At 38.4% G+C, this 20344-nt stretch overlaps 2 protein-coding genes across 4 annotated transcripts; both read right to left on the reverse strand.

Moving 5' to 3' along the window:
* Nucleotides 1-94: 94 nt before the first annotated feature.
* On the reverse strand, nt 95-6643 carry LOC139943222 (uncharacterized). Of its 3 annotated transcripts, none has more exons than XM_071940033.1 (4): nt 6435-6643; nt 4842-4988; nt 2999-3305; nt 95-2449 (listed from the first exon to the last, which is right to left on the reverse strand). In XM_071940033.1, exons 1-4 carry the CDS (start codon nt 6522-6524, stop codon nt 2379-2381), a joined length of 615 nt encoding a protein of 204 aa, XP_071796134.1. In that variant the 5' UTR covers nt 6525-6643; the 3' UTR covers nt 95-2378. The 3 variants fall into 3 exon arrangements, with proteins under 3 accessions (XP_071796134.1, XP_071796133.1, XP_071796132.1); XM_071940032.1 differs by having other exon boundaries at nt 2999-3308; nt 4842-4985; nt 6435-6642; XM_071940031.1 differs by having other exon boundaries at nt 2999-3308; nt 6435-6640.
* A 4265-nt stretch (nt 6644-10908) lies between these two features.
* Nucleotides 10909-19516, reverse strand: LOC139943306 (uncharacterized). The gene is made up of 4 exons (XM_071940127.1): nt 19199-19516; nt 15445-15642; nt 14595-14814; nt 10909-12041 (listed from the first exon to the last, which is right to left on the reverse strand). The coding sequence occupies exons 1-4, from the start codon at nt 19283-19285 to the stop codon at nt 11989-11991; spliced, it is 558 nt and encodes a 185-aa protein (XP_071796228.1). The 5' UTR covers nt 19286-19516; the 3' UTR covers nt 10909-11988.
* Nucleotides 19517-20344: the final 828 nt, after the last annotated feature.

The following is a 20344-nucleotide window of genomic DNA, read 5'->3' on the forward strand; positions in this document are numbered from 1 at the left end:
GTAAACCACTAATTGAAAACCGATTCAACACACTTTGATTCCCATTCATAAATACTTTTTCGGGCAAAAAACATCAACACTTCTGGTCAAAAAGTAAAATAAATGCAATTTTTTTAATTTTTCAATGATTTCTTTCAACACAACACCCCTCCGGCTATGAAATGGTAAGGCCCAGTCAAGGCCCTCGGGTAAACAACTCCTTATAAGGGAATGATGTGCGCGTCGCGCGTATCGTGTGATGTGGCACAACTGTTTCAGCCGTTGCTCTCAGGGATGAAGAAACTGTCTTATAAGCACAGGGTGCAAACACGCGTGTCACGCCCATGTTCCAACACTTCTTACTGGTCATAAACAAAGGTTTATACACACCCACGTGACGCGCTCTCCACCAGTAGGAATAGCGAAACTGTCTCAGGTATTTATGAATAATATATAATAGTAGAACAGTATAATATAATAGTATAACAGTAGAATAAAATGTTGTTTAATAAACAGCAAAATATTTTATTAAAAATAAACGACAAGATAAATGTTAAAGGTTTGTTTACTTCTGGAAACGCAATAATTGCACGCGCTAACAAACTGTCCTGGTTTAGCGGCGCCAGGCGGCATTTTAGATATAAAACAACGACAGCAAAAAGGGATTTTAGAGCAAACATTTTTATTATCTAAGTTTTTTCAGAATAATAAGCAATGTTGGAGCGTGCACAATTTCTAATGAACCTATATTGCTACGTTCTAACTTCTGGATGAGTTGACCAATCAGGGCCTTGATTATTTGCACGTGAACACGTGTGAGTTTAGTAGGCGGGACTTGAATGTCTAAGAGTTCTGAAGTTTCGTGTGTTCTAACGTCTTTAAGAAATTGACCAATCACAGACGTGATTTACGTGCAAGTTATACGTGTGAGTGTATTGGGCGGGGCTTGCACTTACTTCTGGATGAAACTGACCAATCACAGCCATGGTGACGTGCACGTTAGCACACGTGATTGGAGAGGGCGGGGCTTGCATGAATAGTATTTGATTATCAAGAGCTTTATATTTCGTGCATTCTACCTGCCCAAAATAGTCCGTGTACACAGAAGCACACGATACACGTTTGATGGAACAATAATCTCAAAGCAAATTCTTTTCTTCAAAAGGTTATTCCAACATGCGGATAGGACAAGTTAAAACATTTACAAAAAGCAAAGATTTTAATACAAGCAATGTGTTGCATCCGAATAGAAACAATGAAGTCAGTTTTCAGGCACTTTATTTGTTTGCTGACTGCTTTTCAAATTTGTTTATTTGGCAATAAAATATGATTACTTTTTCGTCTAAAATTTAATTGAATACCTTTGTGGTCAATGTAATTGATTTGATCTCGTATAAATTATAATATCTATTATTTCTTGCAACAATAAGGCTATTTACAACAGTAAAAACATATCCCCGAACAACTGGAGAGCACATGTCATGAGTTTCCAATACCGGCCTCGGTCGAATCCAATGCATTTTGTTGTTCTAAATCCCCTTTCACACGAGAGCAATTTAGCTAAGGTCCCTTGCTAAATGGTAGGATGATTGTAAAAAAAAAATCCAAAATGTACACCGTGTGAAAAGACAACAAATTACTGTTTCCACTGTCCAAGTTCTCTTGCAAAAGCTTGTGAAACATTGCTAAAACCATTGCTGAGACCAATTCCGAACTGACTCCGCGGCAGTACAGTTATTACGATCCTATAAGCTAAAGTAGTAGTCCAGTCAAATTTCTATACCATCCGCCCTGGTAATAGTTATAAAGCAGGACAGTTCTTTTCAGAACTGAGAAGTCTCCCGAACCTCCGATTATCTACTCCTCGGCAGTAGAATAAAGCAAGACAGTTCCCTAAGAACAACTCTACCTGGCAAGTAGATACACACATGGTGTTACCGCAAACCAAACATACATTGCTAAAACCATGCTAAAACCATGCAAGGAACCCCAGTTAAAGGAACACGTTGCCCTGGATCGGACGAGTTGGTCTATAAAAAGCGTTTGTTACCGTTTTTAATAAAAATGCATATGGTTGGAAAGATATTTTAAAAGTAGAATACAATGATCCACACAAGTTTGCCTCGAAATTGCCAGGTTTTCCTTTTACTGTGCGAACTAACGCGGTCGGCCATTTATGGGAGTCCAAAATTTGACTCCCATAAAATGGCCGACCGTCTTAGTCTACGAGGTAAAAGGAAAACCGTGCAATTTCGAGGCATGTTTGTGTGGATCATTGTATTCTACTTATACAACATCTTTCTACCCATATGCATTTTATAAAAACCGGTTACAAACGCTTTTCAAAGACCAACTCGACCGATCCATGTGAAGAGCACTTTATCCGACAGGTTGCCACTTCAATGAACCATCCGTGGCTGAACTCTAGAAGGCGCTCTAATATGCTGGTGGAGCGGGGGAGGTGGACCTCCTAAATTACAAAAAGACACACAAAAAAAAGCCAATAATTATTAGGAGATAAATACAACTATTATTATCTTCAGTATGGGTAACTACCAGTGCTCATAGCGCTGCTTGATGGTAAGCAAAAACTGTGTGCTTACTGTAGCAGACAAATTTGCTAAGGGGCAAGCGTATTAGACAGGTTAGCAGAACAACTTGAAGACCATTGCACATTCACCGTGTTTTTGTTTGTTACGTTATTTATTTTAGCGCAGTAAGCTCCGGAAGGTCATGTTCAGCAGCGAAATGGAAATCGCACAGTAGTAAGTACAAAATCGGCCGCTAAGCAGCTCTATGAAATAAGCCACCGACTTTACTGTTAAGCAAAGATACTTGCTAAATGACTTGAAAAAAAAAAATGACAAAACAAAATGATTTCTGAAAGTTTGTATATTCTCAGCGCCTTGAGTACCTTGTTTGGTAGATACGTGCGCTATATACAAGACTTTGATATTATTATTATTATTATTATTATTATTATTATTATCATCTGGTTACAACACTGGCAACTACTCACCGTCGTGATGACCACCGTCGTGGTCACCGCCTCGTCGACCACCATCATGGTCGCCATCATGGCCGCCACTATGGCCGCCACTATGGCCGCCATCATGGCCGCCACTATGGCCGCCACTATGGCCGCCACTATGGCCGCCACTATGGCCGCCATCTTGGCCGTGGCCATCCCGATCCATATCGCCGTCTGGGTGGTGCCGACCGTCACGCTGGTCGTCGGGGCTCATGCCGAAATCGTGGTCTCCGTCAAAGCCGTCAGCCCAGTCGCTACCGTGCAACTTGTCAATTAACCCACCATCATCAATACGCTGCTGTGAAGCAAAATAATGGTAAGTTCTGTTAGTTGAGACCAACAGACCTGTTAGTTGAGACTAACAGAACTGAACTAAAAAAAATTCAAACTCTGTTCTGAAAAGGTTGCGGGTTCCAATCATAGAGCTATATGCTCTATAGTTCGAGTCAATTTGACTCCCATAAATGGCCGACCGTGTTTGTCGAAGAGGTAAAAAGAAAACCACGCAATTTCGAGTGATACTTGTGTGGATCATTATGTTCTATTTTTAAAATATCTTTCTAATCATTTGCATTTTATAACAAACGGTTACAGACGCTTTTCAAAGACCAACTCGACCGATCCAAGGCAACGTGTTTCTTTAACGACTCAACGATTCAATCAGTAGGCCCAATTTCATAAAGCTGCTTAAGCACAAAATTTTGCTTAAGCGAAAAAATCCTTGCTTTTTAATAGTAAAATCAGATTCCCTGCCAAGACTCCACTCAATTCTTAAGCTTATAGTAAACAACAGCTAAATATCAGTCACAAGCAATGTATATGCCATGAAATGTTGGCCAGTAACATGTGTAAAATAAGCAAGCTATTTTCGTGCTTAAGCAAAAATTTTCTTAAGCAGCTCTATGAAATTGGCCCCTGGTCGTCTTCAGGAGAATTCTGGACTCTTTTGCTGGATGCTGCTTATAAGTATTTGACTCAATGTTCGTCTAGTTCCTTAAAGACACTGGACACTATTGGTAATTGTCAAAGACCAGTCTCATCACTTGGTGTATCTAAACATATGCATAACATAACAAACCTGTGAAAATTTGAGCTCAATTGGTCGTCAAAGTTGCGAGATATGAATGAAATAAAAAACACCCTTGTCACACGAAGTTGTGTGCTTTCAGATGCTTGATTTCGAGACCTCAAATTCTAAATCTGAGGTCTCGAAATCAAATTCCTGGAAAATTACTTCTTTCTCGAAATCTACTTCACTTCAGAGGGAGACGTTTCTCACAATGTTTTATACTATAAACCTCTCCCCATTACTCGTTACCACGGGGGTTTCATGATGCTAGCTATTTTGAGTAATTACCAATAGTGTCCACTGCCTTTAATCACAATTCTTGATTTGTGCAATTCATTATCATAGACGTTAATGGCACTGGACACCTTTGATTGTCAAAGACCATGCAGTCTTCTCACTTGGTGTATCTCAACATTATTGTCTGCATAAAAATAACAAACCTGTGAAATTTACGAGCTCAATATTGGTCGTCGAAGTTGTGAGAGAATAATGGAGGAAAAAACAACATTGTCGCACAAGTTGTGTGCTTTCAGCTGAGGTCTCTAATTCAACTCAAGTATTTTTGTGGAAAATGACTTCGTTTCTTTCTCAAAAACTACGTTACTTCAGAGGGAGCTGTTTCTCACAATGTTTTACACTATCAACAGCTCTCCGTTGCTCGTCACCAAGTAAGTATTTACGCTAACAATAATCTTGAGTTACTACCAGTAGTGTTCCCAAAAAATATACATCTGAAATGTGATCAATGCTTCAATTACTTACCCTGGTGCCACAACCGTAACGGCGATACAAGCGAAAACCCACAAGGCAACCAAGGATTGCCAGAGTACCAACGAAACACAAGACAACCACTGAGATCTTGACTCGCCTAGTGCAGCATGATGACTTGGCTCTGGGTGGTGCCGTCTGCTGTGAAAAAAAAGACGGTGCAGTATTTTACTAAAACTGTTGGATAATAACCGTTTTCATGCAAAAATTAGCTAATGGCTTGACGTTTCGACCCTAGCAGAGTCTTTTTAGAAGTGTGTTAAATACCAAATTATAAACCAAACAGAAACACTTTTGTTCACCAGAAATTGTTTTTTTAAATATCATTTTCCTCGTTCACGGTATTGAATACGTCATACAGAAAACGGGTTCCTAGAACATTTTTAAAAATTAACAATAGGCCTAAAGATATATAAAAAATAATACAAATAAATTATTAAAAACTTTAAGGTCTATAGATAGATTTCGTTGATATCACAGAAAACCCAAACATTTGGCCATGGACACGACTCAAATTAATTTCTATATTTATTTAGTAGGTCTAGTTGAAGATTTTTAGGAATGATATTTCGGCCAGTGGAAAGAAGCAAGAAAAACATCCCACTTCAAAGCGTCCCACTTCAACTCAGAAAAGCAGATACTTGTTCCAAATTCAAAAATCATCTCAAAACATATCTATTTCGGAAACAATAGCCTCCAAACTTTTGGTTGTCTTGTGTCATTGTGTATTAGCAGAGTTCTTGTTTTTTGCACCAGGAGTGTCATCATTGACAGACGTGGCGCACTAGATTAATGTTCAACATTATTATTATTATTATTACTTATTATATTGGGAACAGGGGCTGAACTATTCATGACAGTTTTTTTCTGTGGGCAGAAAACAATCAGACTAAAGTAGGAAAAATATGGAAAAATTAAATTTAAAACAAGAAATTGTTTATAATTATACTCAAATGAGATAAACCTTTTGGTAAAAATCTGAGAAAACTGGCTGTGTAACGAAAATCCAGACTATTTGTTGTCATGGATGACCAATACACGTAGGCCTTATATATTTTATAAGGATTTATATGTACACTATTTTACTGTGGGCAGAAACCAAAATCAGAAATCAGACTAAAACAGAACAAATATCTTGCCTGTATATTAACATGTTAGTAACTTGTGTTAAAAATGGAGTAAGAAGAACAACTCGGGAGAAAATGTCCGTATCCTGTCACTTTTTATAAAAATATAAATTAGTTTCTAATTTACTCAAGAATGACGAGATATTCCTATCGGTAAAATGAGTGATGGCGGTTGCATTTGATATATATATTAGGCCTGTATACATGGTTAAGGCTTTAGGACATAATTAAACGCTGATCAAGCTATTTAATAACAATTTTCCACATAATTTCTGAGGACAGAACCAAACAAAATCAGAAACTAAAGTAGGGTGAATATTACAGCATTTTAAAAATTGCTTTAAAAATGACTTTGCAATTAAAATGGACTCGGTAAGAAATAACACCTAGCTATCTTCATAATAAAAAAAACAATAATAATATACATTATAAATCCACACTTTCACTGCTTCACACTTACCGGTAGAACAACAACAGTGCTCGGAGCTTCTGCGACCGGTTTCTGGTCTAGATGGTCCTTAGGATTATCTGATACTTTTAACTGCACCATCTTGCTTAGCTCTGATAGTCAGAGTTAGACTATTTAAACACAAGCAAGCAAGCAAGCAAAACAGAGAAGAACTGAACGATTTGAGCAGCGGTGAAGTAAAGAGACTGTATAGCGATAATATAACTGCGTGATCAGTTTATATAATATGGCATCGGCAGATCAGGGTGAATTCAATTATGGTAAATTATTATAATAATAATAGCGTGACGTCATGTACTCATTTGCATATTTCCTTTTTTAATGACAATACGTGCCGAGTGCGGCCAGGTACGTTTTCACGTGATGAGAGATGCTGTACGGATCGCTGGTTTCGTACAATAGTGTCTCACTCTTTTATAATGTAAAAAATGCATAGACTCGCTCAGTCAGTTCAGTTTAGTTAAAATAACAATAACAACACTGACGATGACTATACCGAGCAAGCTAGTCGAAACGTTGAGACCGATTCAAGAACTGACTCCGCGGCAGTGCAGTTAATTACGATCCTAAGCTAAAGTAGTAGTCCCAGCCAATTTTCTATGCTTCCCGCCCGGGTAGAAGTTAAAAAGCACAGTTCTTTTCAGAAGTCTCCCTAAGATCCGATAAATCTATTCTGCGGTAGTAGAATAAATAAAGACAGACATTTCTCTAACAACAAACTCTACCTGGCAAGTATAGATACACACATTATGTATAAGGACAAGTTTTTTGTTCAACACACACTATGCAAGTTATACAAGTGCTTTTCTATTTTTCCCCACACACTATATGCAAGTTGTAAACACATACTTCCATCAGTCACCTTATAATGTATAAAGTTTAGCTATCAATACAGGTATAGCCGATTACATGCGTGTGGATGGAGGCCCTCAAAAAGTCATTGCTTGTTTGGTAAGGACCCCGGGACAAAAACTTTAGCGAACAATGGAGTGTTTGTTAACAGGTGGGACAGAAACAACAGATGACATCATGAGAAATGTCATTCAAAGTCAGTTAACTCGGCAGTCTCCTGACGATGACTAGAGCAAGCTAGTCGAAACGTTGAGACCAATTTAAGAAATGACTCCGCGGTAGTACGGTTAATCACGATCCTATAAGCTAAAGTAGTAGTCCCAGCCTATTTCTATACCATCAACCCGGGTAATAGTTAATAAAAGCAGGACAGTTCTTTTTAGAACTGAGAAGTATCCCGAACCCCCGAACATCTATACTCCGCGGTATCAGAATAAAGCAAGACAGTTCTCTATAAGAACAAACTCTACCCCAACAAGGGGTCCTTAAATTTACGTTTGAAAGATATTACGGTTGGAGCAGTTTTACAATAAATGAATACACCATAACATAGGACTTTCTGCTTGACAGTTCTTGATAAGAAAATTTGAAAACGTTGTAGTCTTCTGTTTTTTTCCTTCTTTTAGGTGCAGTGGGCGGAGTAGTGACTTTTAAAGCCATTTATACACTTTTGGTACAAAAAAAAAAAAGTTCACAGATTTACAAATAATTTACAGGGTTTACAGATGGTAATGGTGAAAGACTTCTATTGAAAAAATATTATTCCATGAAATGCTTTACTTTTTGAGAAAACATTAAAACGTATCAATTCTCGATATCGAGAATTACAGATTTATTTTAATAAACACATGTCATGACACGGCGAAACGTGCGAAAACAAGGGTGGGTTTTCCCGTTATTTTCTCCTGACTCCGATGACCGATTGAGCCTAAATTTTCACAGGTTTGTTATTTTATATATAAGTTGTGATACACAAAGTGTTGGCCTTGGACAATACTGTTTACCGAAAGTGTCCCATGGCTTTAAAGTGAATCTGTCTTTATAATTAAGTTGGCAATAAAAAAAGTTTCACGTTATACTAGGATTCGAAACTTTGTGAGGTGGAAATATGACAATAGAGGTTTGCGGTTATATGTGAATAATAATATTCACATGGTGTTACTTAACAAACAATTCTTGTTCGAGTGTTGATTCTGGAAAGAACCAGTGGTTAAAGGCACTATTGGTAATTGTCAAACTTCACAGTTGGTGTTTCTCAACATATGCATAAAATAACAAACCTGTGAAAATTTGAGCTCAATCGGTCATCGAAGTTGCGAGATAATAATGAAAGAAAAATAACCCTTCTCACACGAAGTTGTGTGCGTTTAGATGGTTGATTTCGAGACCTCAAGTTCTAAACTTGAGGTCTCGAAATCAAATTCGTGGAAAATTACTTCTTTCTCGAAAACTATGGCACTTCAGAGGGAGCCGTTTCTCATAATGTTTTATACTATCAACCTCTCCCCATTACTTGTAATCAAGAAAGGTTTTATGATAATAATTATTTTCAGAAATTACCAATAGTGTCCACTGCCTTTAACGACTCAACGTTTTGATCAGTATGCTCTGATCGTCTTCGGGAGCATGTTGACACAAACTAATATGACCCTACCTTCCAACTAAAACTTTCATTACATGAAAATAACCTATTATTCGCCGTGCCGGTCGGTAGCAGCATAGAGTAAGGACGTCCTTACTCTATGGTAGCAGCTACCAATATAAGCGCCAACAATAACATTGTCAAAAACTAAATAGAGAATAGACAACCACAGCATAACAACATCAACAATGAAAGATTTACACAACTTGATTTGTTGCGTGCCCCAAGGTTTAGTGATTGGTCCACTCACTTTTAATGACGGAGACGGTGTTTACACAAAATCCCAGACTCTCACTGCAAGGCAAACAGTCATTGAAAATTTTCTGGTCAAATGACTTCAATTATTCCCGCTTATGAAACCTGTGTTGACAAGGGTATAAAGATAAAAATATCTTTATATAATTTGTTTACTGATTTTGAAGGTCATCTCTCTTAATATAAAAAAAAAGTGAAGAAAAAAACCCACTCGTTTTGCTCGCCATATCACTCTTGCAAAGAGCCATTGGCATAAATAAAACTCGTTTTAAAAGACGGGCACTTTCAACTCGATTTAGAGTGAAGTTCATTCCAACTTCACTCAAACAAATGGACAAAGATTTACTTTCAATCTCAAACTGACCACACCTGGACAAGAGAGTGAAATATTCAGCTTTTTACAGAATCAATTATGCTACGAAATATTCCCTTCTGAAATGAAGTCATAATTCGAGAAAATTGTGTGGAATTAAATGAACGCCAGAAATTATGTCACAAGATTTTATAAAATAAAACACAGGAAAACAGCACATTGTCTTCTAAAAATCATTTATTTATAAATCATATAATTATTTTATACACTAATTTTAGAAATTGACCTGGTTTAAACTCTTTGTAAAAAATTTCATGGCACCATTTTTGCGCTGAATATTTTTAATCAGTGGCATTGCTTTTGAACCGAGAAAGTGACGCTCATCAAGGCGCTTTAAAGATACTGGACACTATTGGTAACTGTCAAAGACTAGTCTTCTCACTTAGTGTTTCTCAGTATATACATTAAAAAAAAACTGTGAAAATTTCAGCTCAATTGGTCGTCCAGGTTGCGAGATAACTATGGAAGCAAAGAACACCCTTGTCACACGAAGTTGTGTGCTTTCAGATGCTTGATTTCGAGACCTTAAATTCTAAATCTGAGGTCTCGAAACCAAATTCGTGGAAAATTACTTCTTTCTCTCGAAAATACTCCACTTCAGAGGGAGCCGTTTCTCACAATGTTTTATAATATCATCCTCTCCCCATTACTCGTTACAAAGTAATTAAGGTTTTATGCTATTAAATATTTTGAGTAATTACCAATAGTGTCCACTGCCTTTAACATTCGGTATTTTCCGCAAGGTATGTGGGACTACGTTTGCATTATGAGACCTGATCCTTTTACGTAGCACCATGTCATGGTTTACAAGTAGCCCTATATAGGACTCTTCCTCTGTACACATTAAGAAAGTGTAAGGCCGCCATGGCTAGGTTAACAAGGTGCTTTGGCGCAATTTACAGCCAATCAAACCAGGAACACCAGGGCAAACCCCTTCTCTTTTCGACAAGTGAACCGGGTTATTTTACGTGCGTTAGACAACACACGGGACCAACGGCTTGACGTCCCCTTCGAAGGGCGAATCATTATGGTTAAGTGTCTTGCTTATAGGGATAAATGCACTGGTTTTGTTTTTACGTGTGTTACAATTCAGAAGAATTGACCAGGATTCAATACAAAATATTATTCTTGACTATATACTTTGCACTCGTTGTGCGCACCATTTCTGGTCTATTTGCTATTTATACACTTCGAAAGACATAATTAATATTACTAAGTTAATTGTCCGAATGGAGAAAAAAATACAATCTCGAGTGGACAATCTTTGCAAAGTTTAGCTCGGTTTGTCTTGTATTTTGTTTTCCCATTTGTATTAATAACACAGCTTATGTCTATTTTTCTTAGTTCAACCCAAATTAGATTAAGTCAGATTCCCTTGTGGTTTATTACTTGGTATCTTACATTTAAAACTATTAAAATGTATTTATTTATTATAGAGCATTTTTTATACATAAAATTATACGCCATTAGGCTTAGCATCGTTTAAAAAAATCTAAGAAAAGGCAGAACAAACTTTAAAAAAGAAATATTCGCTGTGCACAGACGTTGATGTGCACGACTGTTGTTTTTGGCCATTAAACAAACATTTTATTTCAGTTAAAGTCACCTGGAAATATAATTTCTTTTTTCTTCAAACATCAGATAATATGTTCCTGAACTAAAAATTTTGAGTTATTGTTTTTAACGATTTATATGTTAAAAAAAAATAAATAAGGTTGTGTGGGGGTGACTCCGTCTACCCCTTTTGTGACGTCAATCGAAGAAGACTTTTCCTCGATCGAACATCGAACACACGTACGTGCAAGTACATTCAAGTCCTAGCCGTGAGTTTGTACGTTTTGAAAAAAAGAATACACTACACATTTTGACATGAAGAGAACAGTTCTTTTCTAAAACATGACGCCATCCCAATAATTTTCCCAGGTAGTGGGGAAGTCGAATAAGGTACCTGAAAGACGTATGCAGCACTTGCCTAACGTGAAAAAAAATCAGGTATTGTTTCACTTTGAGGGCATGTGTTGAGCTTGCGCCAAGCGTCACCGTCTTGTGTTGGCGCTGCATGCGGTTCATCGCGCCTCGGTTGACGTCACGAACAGCGCCCTCTCGGGTCGGGATTTTTTTCAAATTTGTGAATAACATGGAAACTATTTTTTTTTTAACCTTAGTTAATTGTTTATTCATATTCCACTCATCAAAACACATAGTTTAGTGTCAAAAGCTTTGTTTGGACAAAATACCACTTCCAGGTGACTTTAAGATAATCCTACACGAAGAAACATACAACACTAAACAGCCGTTCGTGATTAAGTAACAAATCTTTCTTTTTTAACAGTTATCAAATCTCATATAAAAATAACATGCTACATGAAACAGCCGTTTGTGATGACGTTAATAACAAAGTACATGTAACAGTCGTTGGTATTTTATTCTACATAGTCGACTATCTGGGTTATCTCTGGCGGAACAACGATGATTCCTGGAAAAAGAAAAAAAACAAAAAACAATCAATAAATTAATTTGCTTTTTGTTGAATGATGTATTCATAAATTATTCATACGTCATAGCTAATGACCCTTGACCTGTTAAGTTTATGAAAATACATGTCCCAACATAGTGACGTCCAGTTAAAGCCATTGGACCCTTTCGGTACAGACAAAAACAAATAAAAGTTCACAGATTTACAAATAATTTACAGGGTTTACAGAAGGTAATGGTGAAAGACTTCTCTTGAAATATTACCATGAAATGCTTTAATTTTGAGAAAACAGTAAAACAGTAAAACAGAACTACGGATAGATATTAAAAAACACATGTCATGACACGGCGAAACGCGCGGAAACAAGAGTAGGTTTTCCCGTTATTTTCTCCCGACTCCGATGACCGATTGAGCCTAAATTTTCACAGGTTTGTTGTTTTATATGTAAGTTGTGATACACGAAGTGTGGGCCTTGGGCAATACTGTTTATCGGAAGTGTATAATGGCTTTAAAGCCATTATTCGGAACAGACATTTTTGTTTTATTCACACAGATTTACAAATAACTTACAGGGTTTACAGAAGGTAATGGTGAAAGACTTCTCTTGAAATATTATTCCATGAAATGCTTTACTTTTTGAGAAAACATTAAAACAATATCAATTCGCGATATCGAGAATTACAGATTTTGTTTAAACACATGTCATGACACGGCGAAACGTGCGGAAACAAATGTGGGTTTTCCCGTTATTTTCTCCCGACTCCGATGACTGGTTGAGCCTAATTTTTCACAGGTTTGTTATTTTATATTATAAGTTGTGATAGACGAAGTGTGGGCCTTGGGCAATACTGTTTACCGAAAGTGTCCAATGGCTTTAGGTGTTTTTTCCCCAATTCAATTAGGTGTATTATTTACATCTCAAACAATATGCCTAAACAACAGAAGTTGACAAGACTTAAATTTACGTGTTTACATTGTTAACAGGTTCAACGTGTGTCTTTGTCTTTGTCCAGACATGCTTCATCAAACGGAGTAAAAGTCAAACCAATTATTACTAAAGTTTTCTCGTTTATTCTGATCAAAAATTATTTTGTTATGGAAAAAATATCTTTGTTAAAAACAACAACTTAGATAAGTTCAATTACCAAATGGGAACCGTTTGTATTGCTTTGTACTATAGATGCCATGCTTTTCATAAAATTTCCTGTTTTTGTCATTTGCCAATTCTTATTTCGTATCGTTCTAAAAGATGTTGGTTTTACCAGTAGTTTGTGTAGCTTTGTACATTAAAAGTAACTTGAAAAAAAATTCCTCCGCCAATGGAAAAAAACAAATGGGGGAAAAAATATAAAAAAATGTTATGTTACTACAGATTTCGGGGCACACTGCGCAAATGACAATCCTACTGGTAATGATGAAAATCATGCCGGCAGTGGACACGTTTGATAATATTGTCAAAGACCAAGGGGCCAAATCACAAAAGCAATACAACTCATCACAAGACAAAATTGTCAGTATCGCCATAGTAATTTGTATTGTGACATCACACTTTACTTAGCAACTAAGATTGATTTGCAGTTACAATCGATCTTAGATCAGCCCCTGGACACATTAGGTGCATGTGTCAAAGACCATGCAGTCTTCTCACTTGGTGTATCTCAACATATGAATAAAATAACAAACCTGTAAAAAATTTGAGCCCAATTGGTCGTCGAAGTTGCAAGGGACTAATGAATGAAAGTTTTGAGTTCGATTTTTGTTTGTTTGGTTTTGTATTTCCAAATATCACAAATTAATAATCATAATAACAATCAAGCATTACGTTACTTCAGAGGGAGCTGTTTCTCACAATGTTTTGTTCGTTTAGCTTCCCTGGTCGACCGTGGGTGCTCACTTGGGTGAGCCCCTGACAAGAGCTAATCGAACAATCACACTCGCCCTCTCGTGGTGACGTCATGCACCTCGGGTCACCCCCAAGTGACCCACTCCACAAGCAGGGCACTGGGAGCTGACTCGGGTGAGCCCCTGGAAGGCTGTCAAAGCTATTTGAACGCATCGGGGCAGACCGGGAATGACCCAGGGAAGCTAAACGAACGCACCCAATGTGCGCTCTCAATTGCTCGTTACTAATAATTTTGTATGCTAACAATAATTTCACATGGCTTTCTTGTTTAGGAGATTCCCAGTTAAATTCGACGTACATTTGTATACGTATAAAGCCAACTTGCGGATAAGGACAGTGAACCAGTTTAACATTAAGTAGGATTTGAAACTTTGCATGGTCGAAATACGAAATGGAAAGGTTTGCGGAAAAGCTTTCTCCAGAAGAGGAAGAGAGCATAGACCTATACTGATCGAAACGTCGAGTTGAAACCAACGGTTCTCAGTGAACGATTTCCCTTGTATAGCAGTTGCTATTAAAAAAAGATGCACTTGCTACTCTATTACCATTCAGTGCCTACAAATTTGTTCACCGTCAAAATATTTTGCTATGCAAAAATGTCGTTTCATGGTGTTACCATTTCATTTCTATACAGTCTACCATTTACACACCTAAAGGTTGTCCGGGTACGTGCTCGCCGCTGGGGTCAACTTGTTGACCTCCCGCTTCATCAAGGGGGACGCCATCTTGCCATTCCCCTTCATACTCATGTCCGCCATCTTGCCACTCCCCGTTCATGATGTTTTCAATAATAGTCACGCTTGATCCAGACGAACTATAATCAGATGATTGAATGACGACGTCATCATGATTCCACACTGAGAAATCACTCTGTCAGATCAAACGAAAAAAATATAAATTAGTAATCACAGAATCACACTTTTTATACACTGAAGAATAAGTAGCCGACATCTTGGATTGAATTTCGTAAGCTTCAAAGGACCTCTCAAAAATGGGAGACTTTGGAACGCTAGGTGGCAGCAGACTTACCAGGTAAATTTCCATTGTTTACGTAGTTCTGAGCATGCGCACTTAACCGAGAACGATGGATTTTACCTGGTAAGTCTGCTGCCACCAAGCGTCCCAAAAGTCTCTCATTGGAAGGCTATTTCCTGCGCAACCTAAATGCCACACCCTTCACAAAGTGAGCTCATCCAAGCATGAATTATTTACAGACTTCTTGGTGTCATATGAAAGTCGAGTCCATAAGCTATCCATACATCTAAAACTTCCCCCAGAATCCTATACTTTTTATTCGGGGCAGCCATTTCAAAAGTGTATTTTTTGAGACACCCTGTAGTGTCCAGTGCTTGTATATATTACTCTAGTCTTGGTGCAAGACCTTTCTCGTTTCCCTTTCACGTACACCGGTGAGTCGGTGCGGGCGCTGTCGGTGAATTGGCTGCGGTGTGCGTGAAAGGGAAACGAGAAACCTCTTGCACCAAGACTAGTATTACTCACGTCATAAACGATGTCGTCAGATAAGTCGATGTAGTAAGGTTCGCACGGTCCCCAGTACGTGAGACATGAATCACGGCGGACGTAGAGGGCCAGCAGGACACAAGCGATCGTTATGGCCAACAGGACACACGTCACAGATATGCAAATGATGACACGCCTCGTGCAACATGACTTTTTGGCCGTTGGTGGCGCTGTTGACTGCGGAGATATAAAGATAAAGGGTATGATACCTTTAAGATGAATTTTATTTTAGCCATGATATGAATTCCTACTCATGAAGATGCATGGAAAATAAGCCTATAGAAGTTTCATCTTCATTAGTCGTCAAGTTTTTAAGGAAAAGAAAGGTGAAAATCACAGCGAAATTGTTTACAGGAGTCGCATAAATCCGTTGTACATGCTGAAATATAAATTTTCGTTTCACACGTAAAACTTTTGTGAAATTGTACATTTCTCAAAAACTGCAACACCTCAGCAAGTAATATTTTAAGGTAAGCTGTTTACTTTCATGATCTTCAAATGGTGTAAGTTTAATGTAAATCTGGGGACATTGTGTGTTGTGTTACAAAAAGTAGGCCTACCCAAATCATTTAGAGGTAAAAAATACGGTTTACTTGTTAAAGGAACACGTTGCCTTGGATCGGACGAGTTGGTCTATAAAAAGCGTTTGAAACCGTTTGTTATGAAATGCATATGGTTAGAAAGATGTTTTAAAAGTAGAATATAATGATCCACGCAAGTATCACTCAAAATTGCACGGTTTACTTTTTACGTCGGGAACTATCACCGTCGGCCATTTATGGGAGTCAAAATTTTGACTCCCATAAATGGCCGACCGTGTTATTGGACGAGGTAAAAAGAAAACCACGCAATTTCGAGGCATATTTGTGTAGATCATTGTAATCTACTTTTACAACATCTTTCGAACCATATGCATTTTATAACAAACGGTTACAAAACGTTTTTCAAAGACCAACTCGACCGATCCAAGGCAACGTGTTCCTTTAAACTAATGCCGATAACGTAGAGAATAATTGGATACAAACATTAGGCAGACCAACTGTCGATAAAAACTCTTCAAAACCCGAAATTTCTTCATTGTCTTCTTTAACAAAAGTTGTCTTTGACATTACCTAAAGTATACAATGCTTTTAAATATATATTTGTTTGAATAACCCCCATTTCACACGACAGTGAATTTAGAAACCACTGAGTCAACCGACTACCTTTTAGCTTTCAAGGGAGGAAAGGAAGTCAGGTTGACTCAGCGGTTTCTGTCCCTGCCGTTCACCTCCGGGACCCTAAACTTGACCCAAGTCCCAATCTCGTAAGAGTCCTTTTATTTCCAGTCACATTGCCTAACGTCGGGAAACTTGGCCGATGTGGCAGGAGATTCGGTGTCCCCCTCCCCCCCCCGTCCACTCCCATGGCGAACTATGTACAAACTTCTTCTGATAGCGCCCTCTTTTGACCCACGTTAATTTCCCATTATGGGGGACCGAATCTCCGGTGTCGCATGCAATTATGTCCTCTATGCAATACTATCCGGAGGACATTATTGCATATGCAATAATGTCCGCCGGACGGTTTTGCATACGCAATCGTGTCCGCCCGGACGCTGCTGCATAATGCAATTGTGTCCGCCCGGACATAATTTGCAAATGCAGTTGTGTCCGCCCCCGTGCAAATCCGTCCTTGCAGTAAATTATTAAACGCCCTCGGTCGACGGAACAAGTTCGCCTTTGCTTTTACAAGTGCATGTCATGAATGACATTGGAAATGTTCGGCCGTTGTGTATTCGCTGCAATCATAAAATACGTGAATATTCATGCTGCATATGCGTAGGTTCAGTGCATGCACGCTCTCTTACGCGCGCACATTGGGGGGGGGGGGGTGATACAGTCATGCACATGTCCGCCGGACGGTTTTTGCATAGCCCCGGACACAATTGCATGTGCGAAAGTGTCCGCATGCCGCAGGTTCTCGGGACCACTATAGGCTAGCTACATTTTTGTTTTCCTATTTGGCGCCGAAACCTCCCGAACGAGAACGGGACTTGAATCAAGTCTATGTGGACGACCGAAGCCTTTTGCGGCTGGACTTGTTTTTTCAGGTACCAACTGCGTGGGTTCTTTTCCCTATTATTGGGTATTTCCTGTGTGACACAAATTGTGCTTATATGCTCTATGCATATATGCAAAACTTTTTCTTGAAAATGGAGTGGAAATCTACCCTTCTTCTTGAAATAGCTCTGGGCTTGGATGCAGAGCATCCCCATGAAATCATGGTGAAACTCACGGAGGAAACGTTAAATTGCCTGTCTCCGACACCCCAAACTCTTCCTAACTTAAAGGCAGTGGACACTATTGGTAAATGTCAAAGACTAGCCTTCACAGTTGGTGTATCTCAACATATGCATAAAATAACAAACCTGTGAAAATCTGAGCTCAATCGGTCATCGAACTTGCGAGATAATAATGAAAGAAAAAAGCAACCTTGTCACACGAAGTTGTGTGCGTTTAGATGGTTGATTTCGAGACCTCAAGTTCTAAATCTGAGGTCTCGAAATCAAATTCGTGGAAAATTACTTCTTTCTCGTAAAACTATGGCACTTCAGAGGGAGCCGTTTCTCACAATGTTTTATACCGTCAACCTCTCCCCATTACTCGTCACCAAGAAAGGTTGTATGCTAATAAATATTTTGAGTAATTACCAATAGTGTCCACTGCCTTTAAATAGCTCTGGGCTTGGATGCAGAGCATCCCCATGAGATCATGGTGAAACTCACGGAGGAAACGTTAAATTGCCTGTCTTCGACACCCCAAACTCTTCCTAACTTTAGGATTATTTTAGGACTTATGACGAGTTAATTTCCGTATGTTAGGACGCATTGAACCCATCCTAACTCGAGATAGGGTTAGTCCAAACGTTTCGTGAAAACCGGCTGCTGGGTACTCTTTGGTGAAGAAGTTAATGAAGTTGCAATTCCCTTTACGGTATGGTGAAAGAGAAATTACAATTCCCGTAATGCATGGTGAAAGAAAAGTAGCTCCTCAAAATTCGGCAAAATCTTGCACTGAAATTTCAGGGTTTCACAGCAAAGATAAAAAACCAATACCTAAGTTAAGTCTAGAATATTTGTGAACACCATGCAGGAACATTTTCTAGGCCTAAATGCTAAATTAGAAACATCCATGGGCTTAGTCATATGTTTTGTATAGTTGCACCCCTCTGTGACGTCACTCACATAGAGTCTAATGCTGTCTTAGTTAAATATTGTACCTTTACTATCTCACTGTTCTTGTTAAAGGGAAGGTACACCTTTGGTAATTACTCAAAATCAATATTAACTTAAAAACTTACAAGGGTGTTTTCTCGCAACTTCGATGTCCAATTTAGCTCAAAAATGTCCAAAGGCTTGTTATTTTATGCTTATGATGGGATACATCAAGTGAGAAGACTGGTCATTGACAATTACCAAACGTGTACCTTTCCTTTAATGTTTATGTAATAGTCCAGTTTGTGTTGTTTTTCTAGGCATATCTACCACAAGCTGGGCTTAAAAGTTGTGGCTTTTCTGGTTATGTCCCCATTTCAAAGTCTCAATCAGTCTTTACCGATTTTTTTAAAACATTTTTTAGCATCCAAACAGTGTAGGCGCATATAATTATAAAACAATGTTATTTTTATTCCTCTTGGAATGGAAATAAACGTCTATAAAATAAAATGAAATACTGAGAAAAGGTGAACTCACCTGCAAGACGACAACTGTGCTATCAACGGGAGGAGGCAGTTTCAACGCCTTCTCTTTCGGATTATCTGTCACCCCTAATTGAACCATATTTCTCCCCCTAAATTTCTGTCTCTCTGCCGACGATATTTCCGGACAAATTACAAATTGGCCTCAAAATCTAACTCGATCAGCCTGGTTGCAATCGTAGTCAAGAGAAGAAACGCAACATGCAAAGGCTTTGATAAGTAGCCCAGATGTAGATGTAAACAGACAACACTGATGTTTTATACTGGTTGCAATCGACAGGCCTATGTCAAGGCTATGTGATGTACGCATTAATGAGGAGTGTGTGTTATCATAGAGATGCGACAGGAAGAAAAAATGTACGTGCGGTACGACGTTAGCCTTTTGTCAAGGCTGTGTTTGCTAGGACAGCTTCACAGAGCTGCTATGATATATCCTATGAAGCGGCTCTACGGAGTTGTAGAACCCATGAAGGCCTTGACATAAGCCTACGACGTCGACCGTGCCAGGTACGATCACATTTTTATTATTATTCATACACGGATGAGGGGTCGCGGGGTTGAGGAATAATAGACTCGCAAACGAGTCGCTTCACATCACAGTTACCCTCCGCTTCTAATTCTTCATCAAGCGTTTTAGATGCTTAAAGATATTTCTTGCAAAGTCACAGCCCAAGTTTTTGTCAGCCGAGGTTGGAAAACTAGAAAGCCATATACAAAAAAAAAAACCCAAAAAACAGAGAGCTACTGTTTCAATAAAGGCCATGGACACTATAGGTAACTACTAAAAACAATTATTAGCATAAAAGCTTACTTGAAAATGAGTAATAGGGAGAGGTGGATAGTATAAAACATTGTGAGTAAGGGCTCCATCTGAAGTAATTTTGTTTTCGAGAAAGAAGTAATTCAGTTTCCACGAATTTGATTTAGAGACCTCAAAATTAGATTTTGAGGTCTAGAAATCAAGCATCTGTGAAGCACACAATTTTGTGTGACAATAATTTTTTTCTGTCATTATTATCTCGCAATCGACGACTAATTGAGCTCAAACTTTCACAGGTTTGTTATTTTATGTATATTTTGAGATACAGCAAGTGAGAAGACTGGTGTTTGACAATTACCAATAGTGTCCACTGCCTTTAAA

Source organism: Asterias amurensis, chromosome 10, assembly GCF_032118995.1.
Source record: "Asterias amurensis chromosome 10, ASM3211899v1".
In the NCBI taxonomy this organism is placed as follows: Eukaryota; Metazoa; Echinodermata; class Asteroidea; order Forcipulatida; family Asteriidae; genus Asterias; species Asterias amurensis.

What these genes read in the sequence shown, in the direction of transcription:
- LOC139943222 (XM_071940031.1), bottom strand. Translation starts at nt 6,524, where the DNA reads ATGGTGCAGTTAAAAGTATCAGATAATCCTAAGGACCATCTAGACCAG. An exon ending in GCACTGTTGTTGTTCTACCG is followed by an intron (nt 4,989 to 6,434) that starts GTAAGTGTGAAG and finishes TTTTTTTCACAG; the next exon opens with CAGACGGCACCACCCAGAGC. An exon ending in GTTACGGTTGTGGCACCAGG is followed by an intron (nt 3,309 to 4,841) that starts GTAAGTAATTGA and finishes TTTGCTTCACAG; the next exon opens with CAGCGTATTGATGATGGTGG.
- LOC139943306 (XM_071940127.1), bottom strand. Translation starts at nt 19,285, where the DNA reads ATGGTTCAATTAGGGGTGACAGATAATCCGAAAGAGAAGGCGTTGAAA. An exon ending in CTGACGACATCGTTTATGAC is followed by an intron (nt 14,815 to 15,444) that starts GTGAGTAATACT and finishes TTGATCTGACAG; the next exon opens with AGTGATTTCTCAGTGTGGAA. An exon ending in CGTACCCGGACAACCTTTAG is followed by an intron (nt 12,042 to 14,594) that starts GTGTGTAAATGG and finishes TTCTTTTTCCAG; the next exon opens with GAATCATCGTTGTTCCGCCA.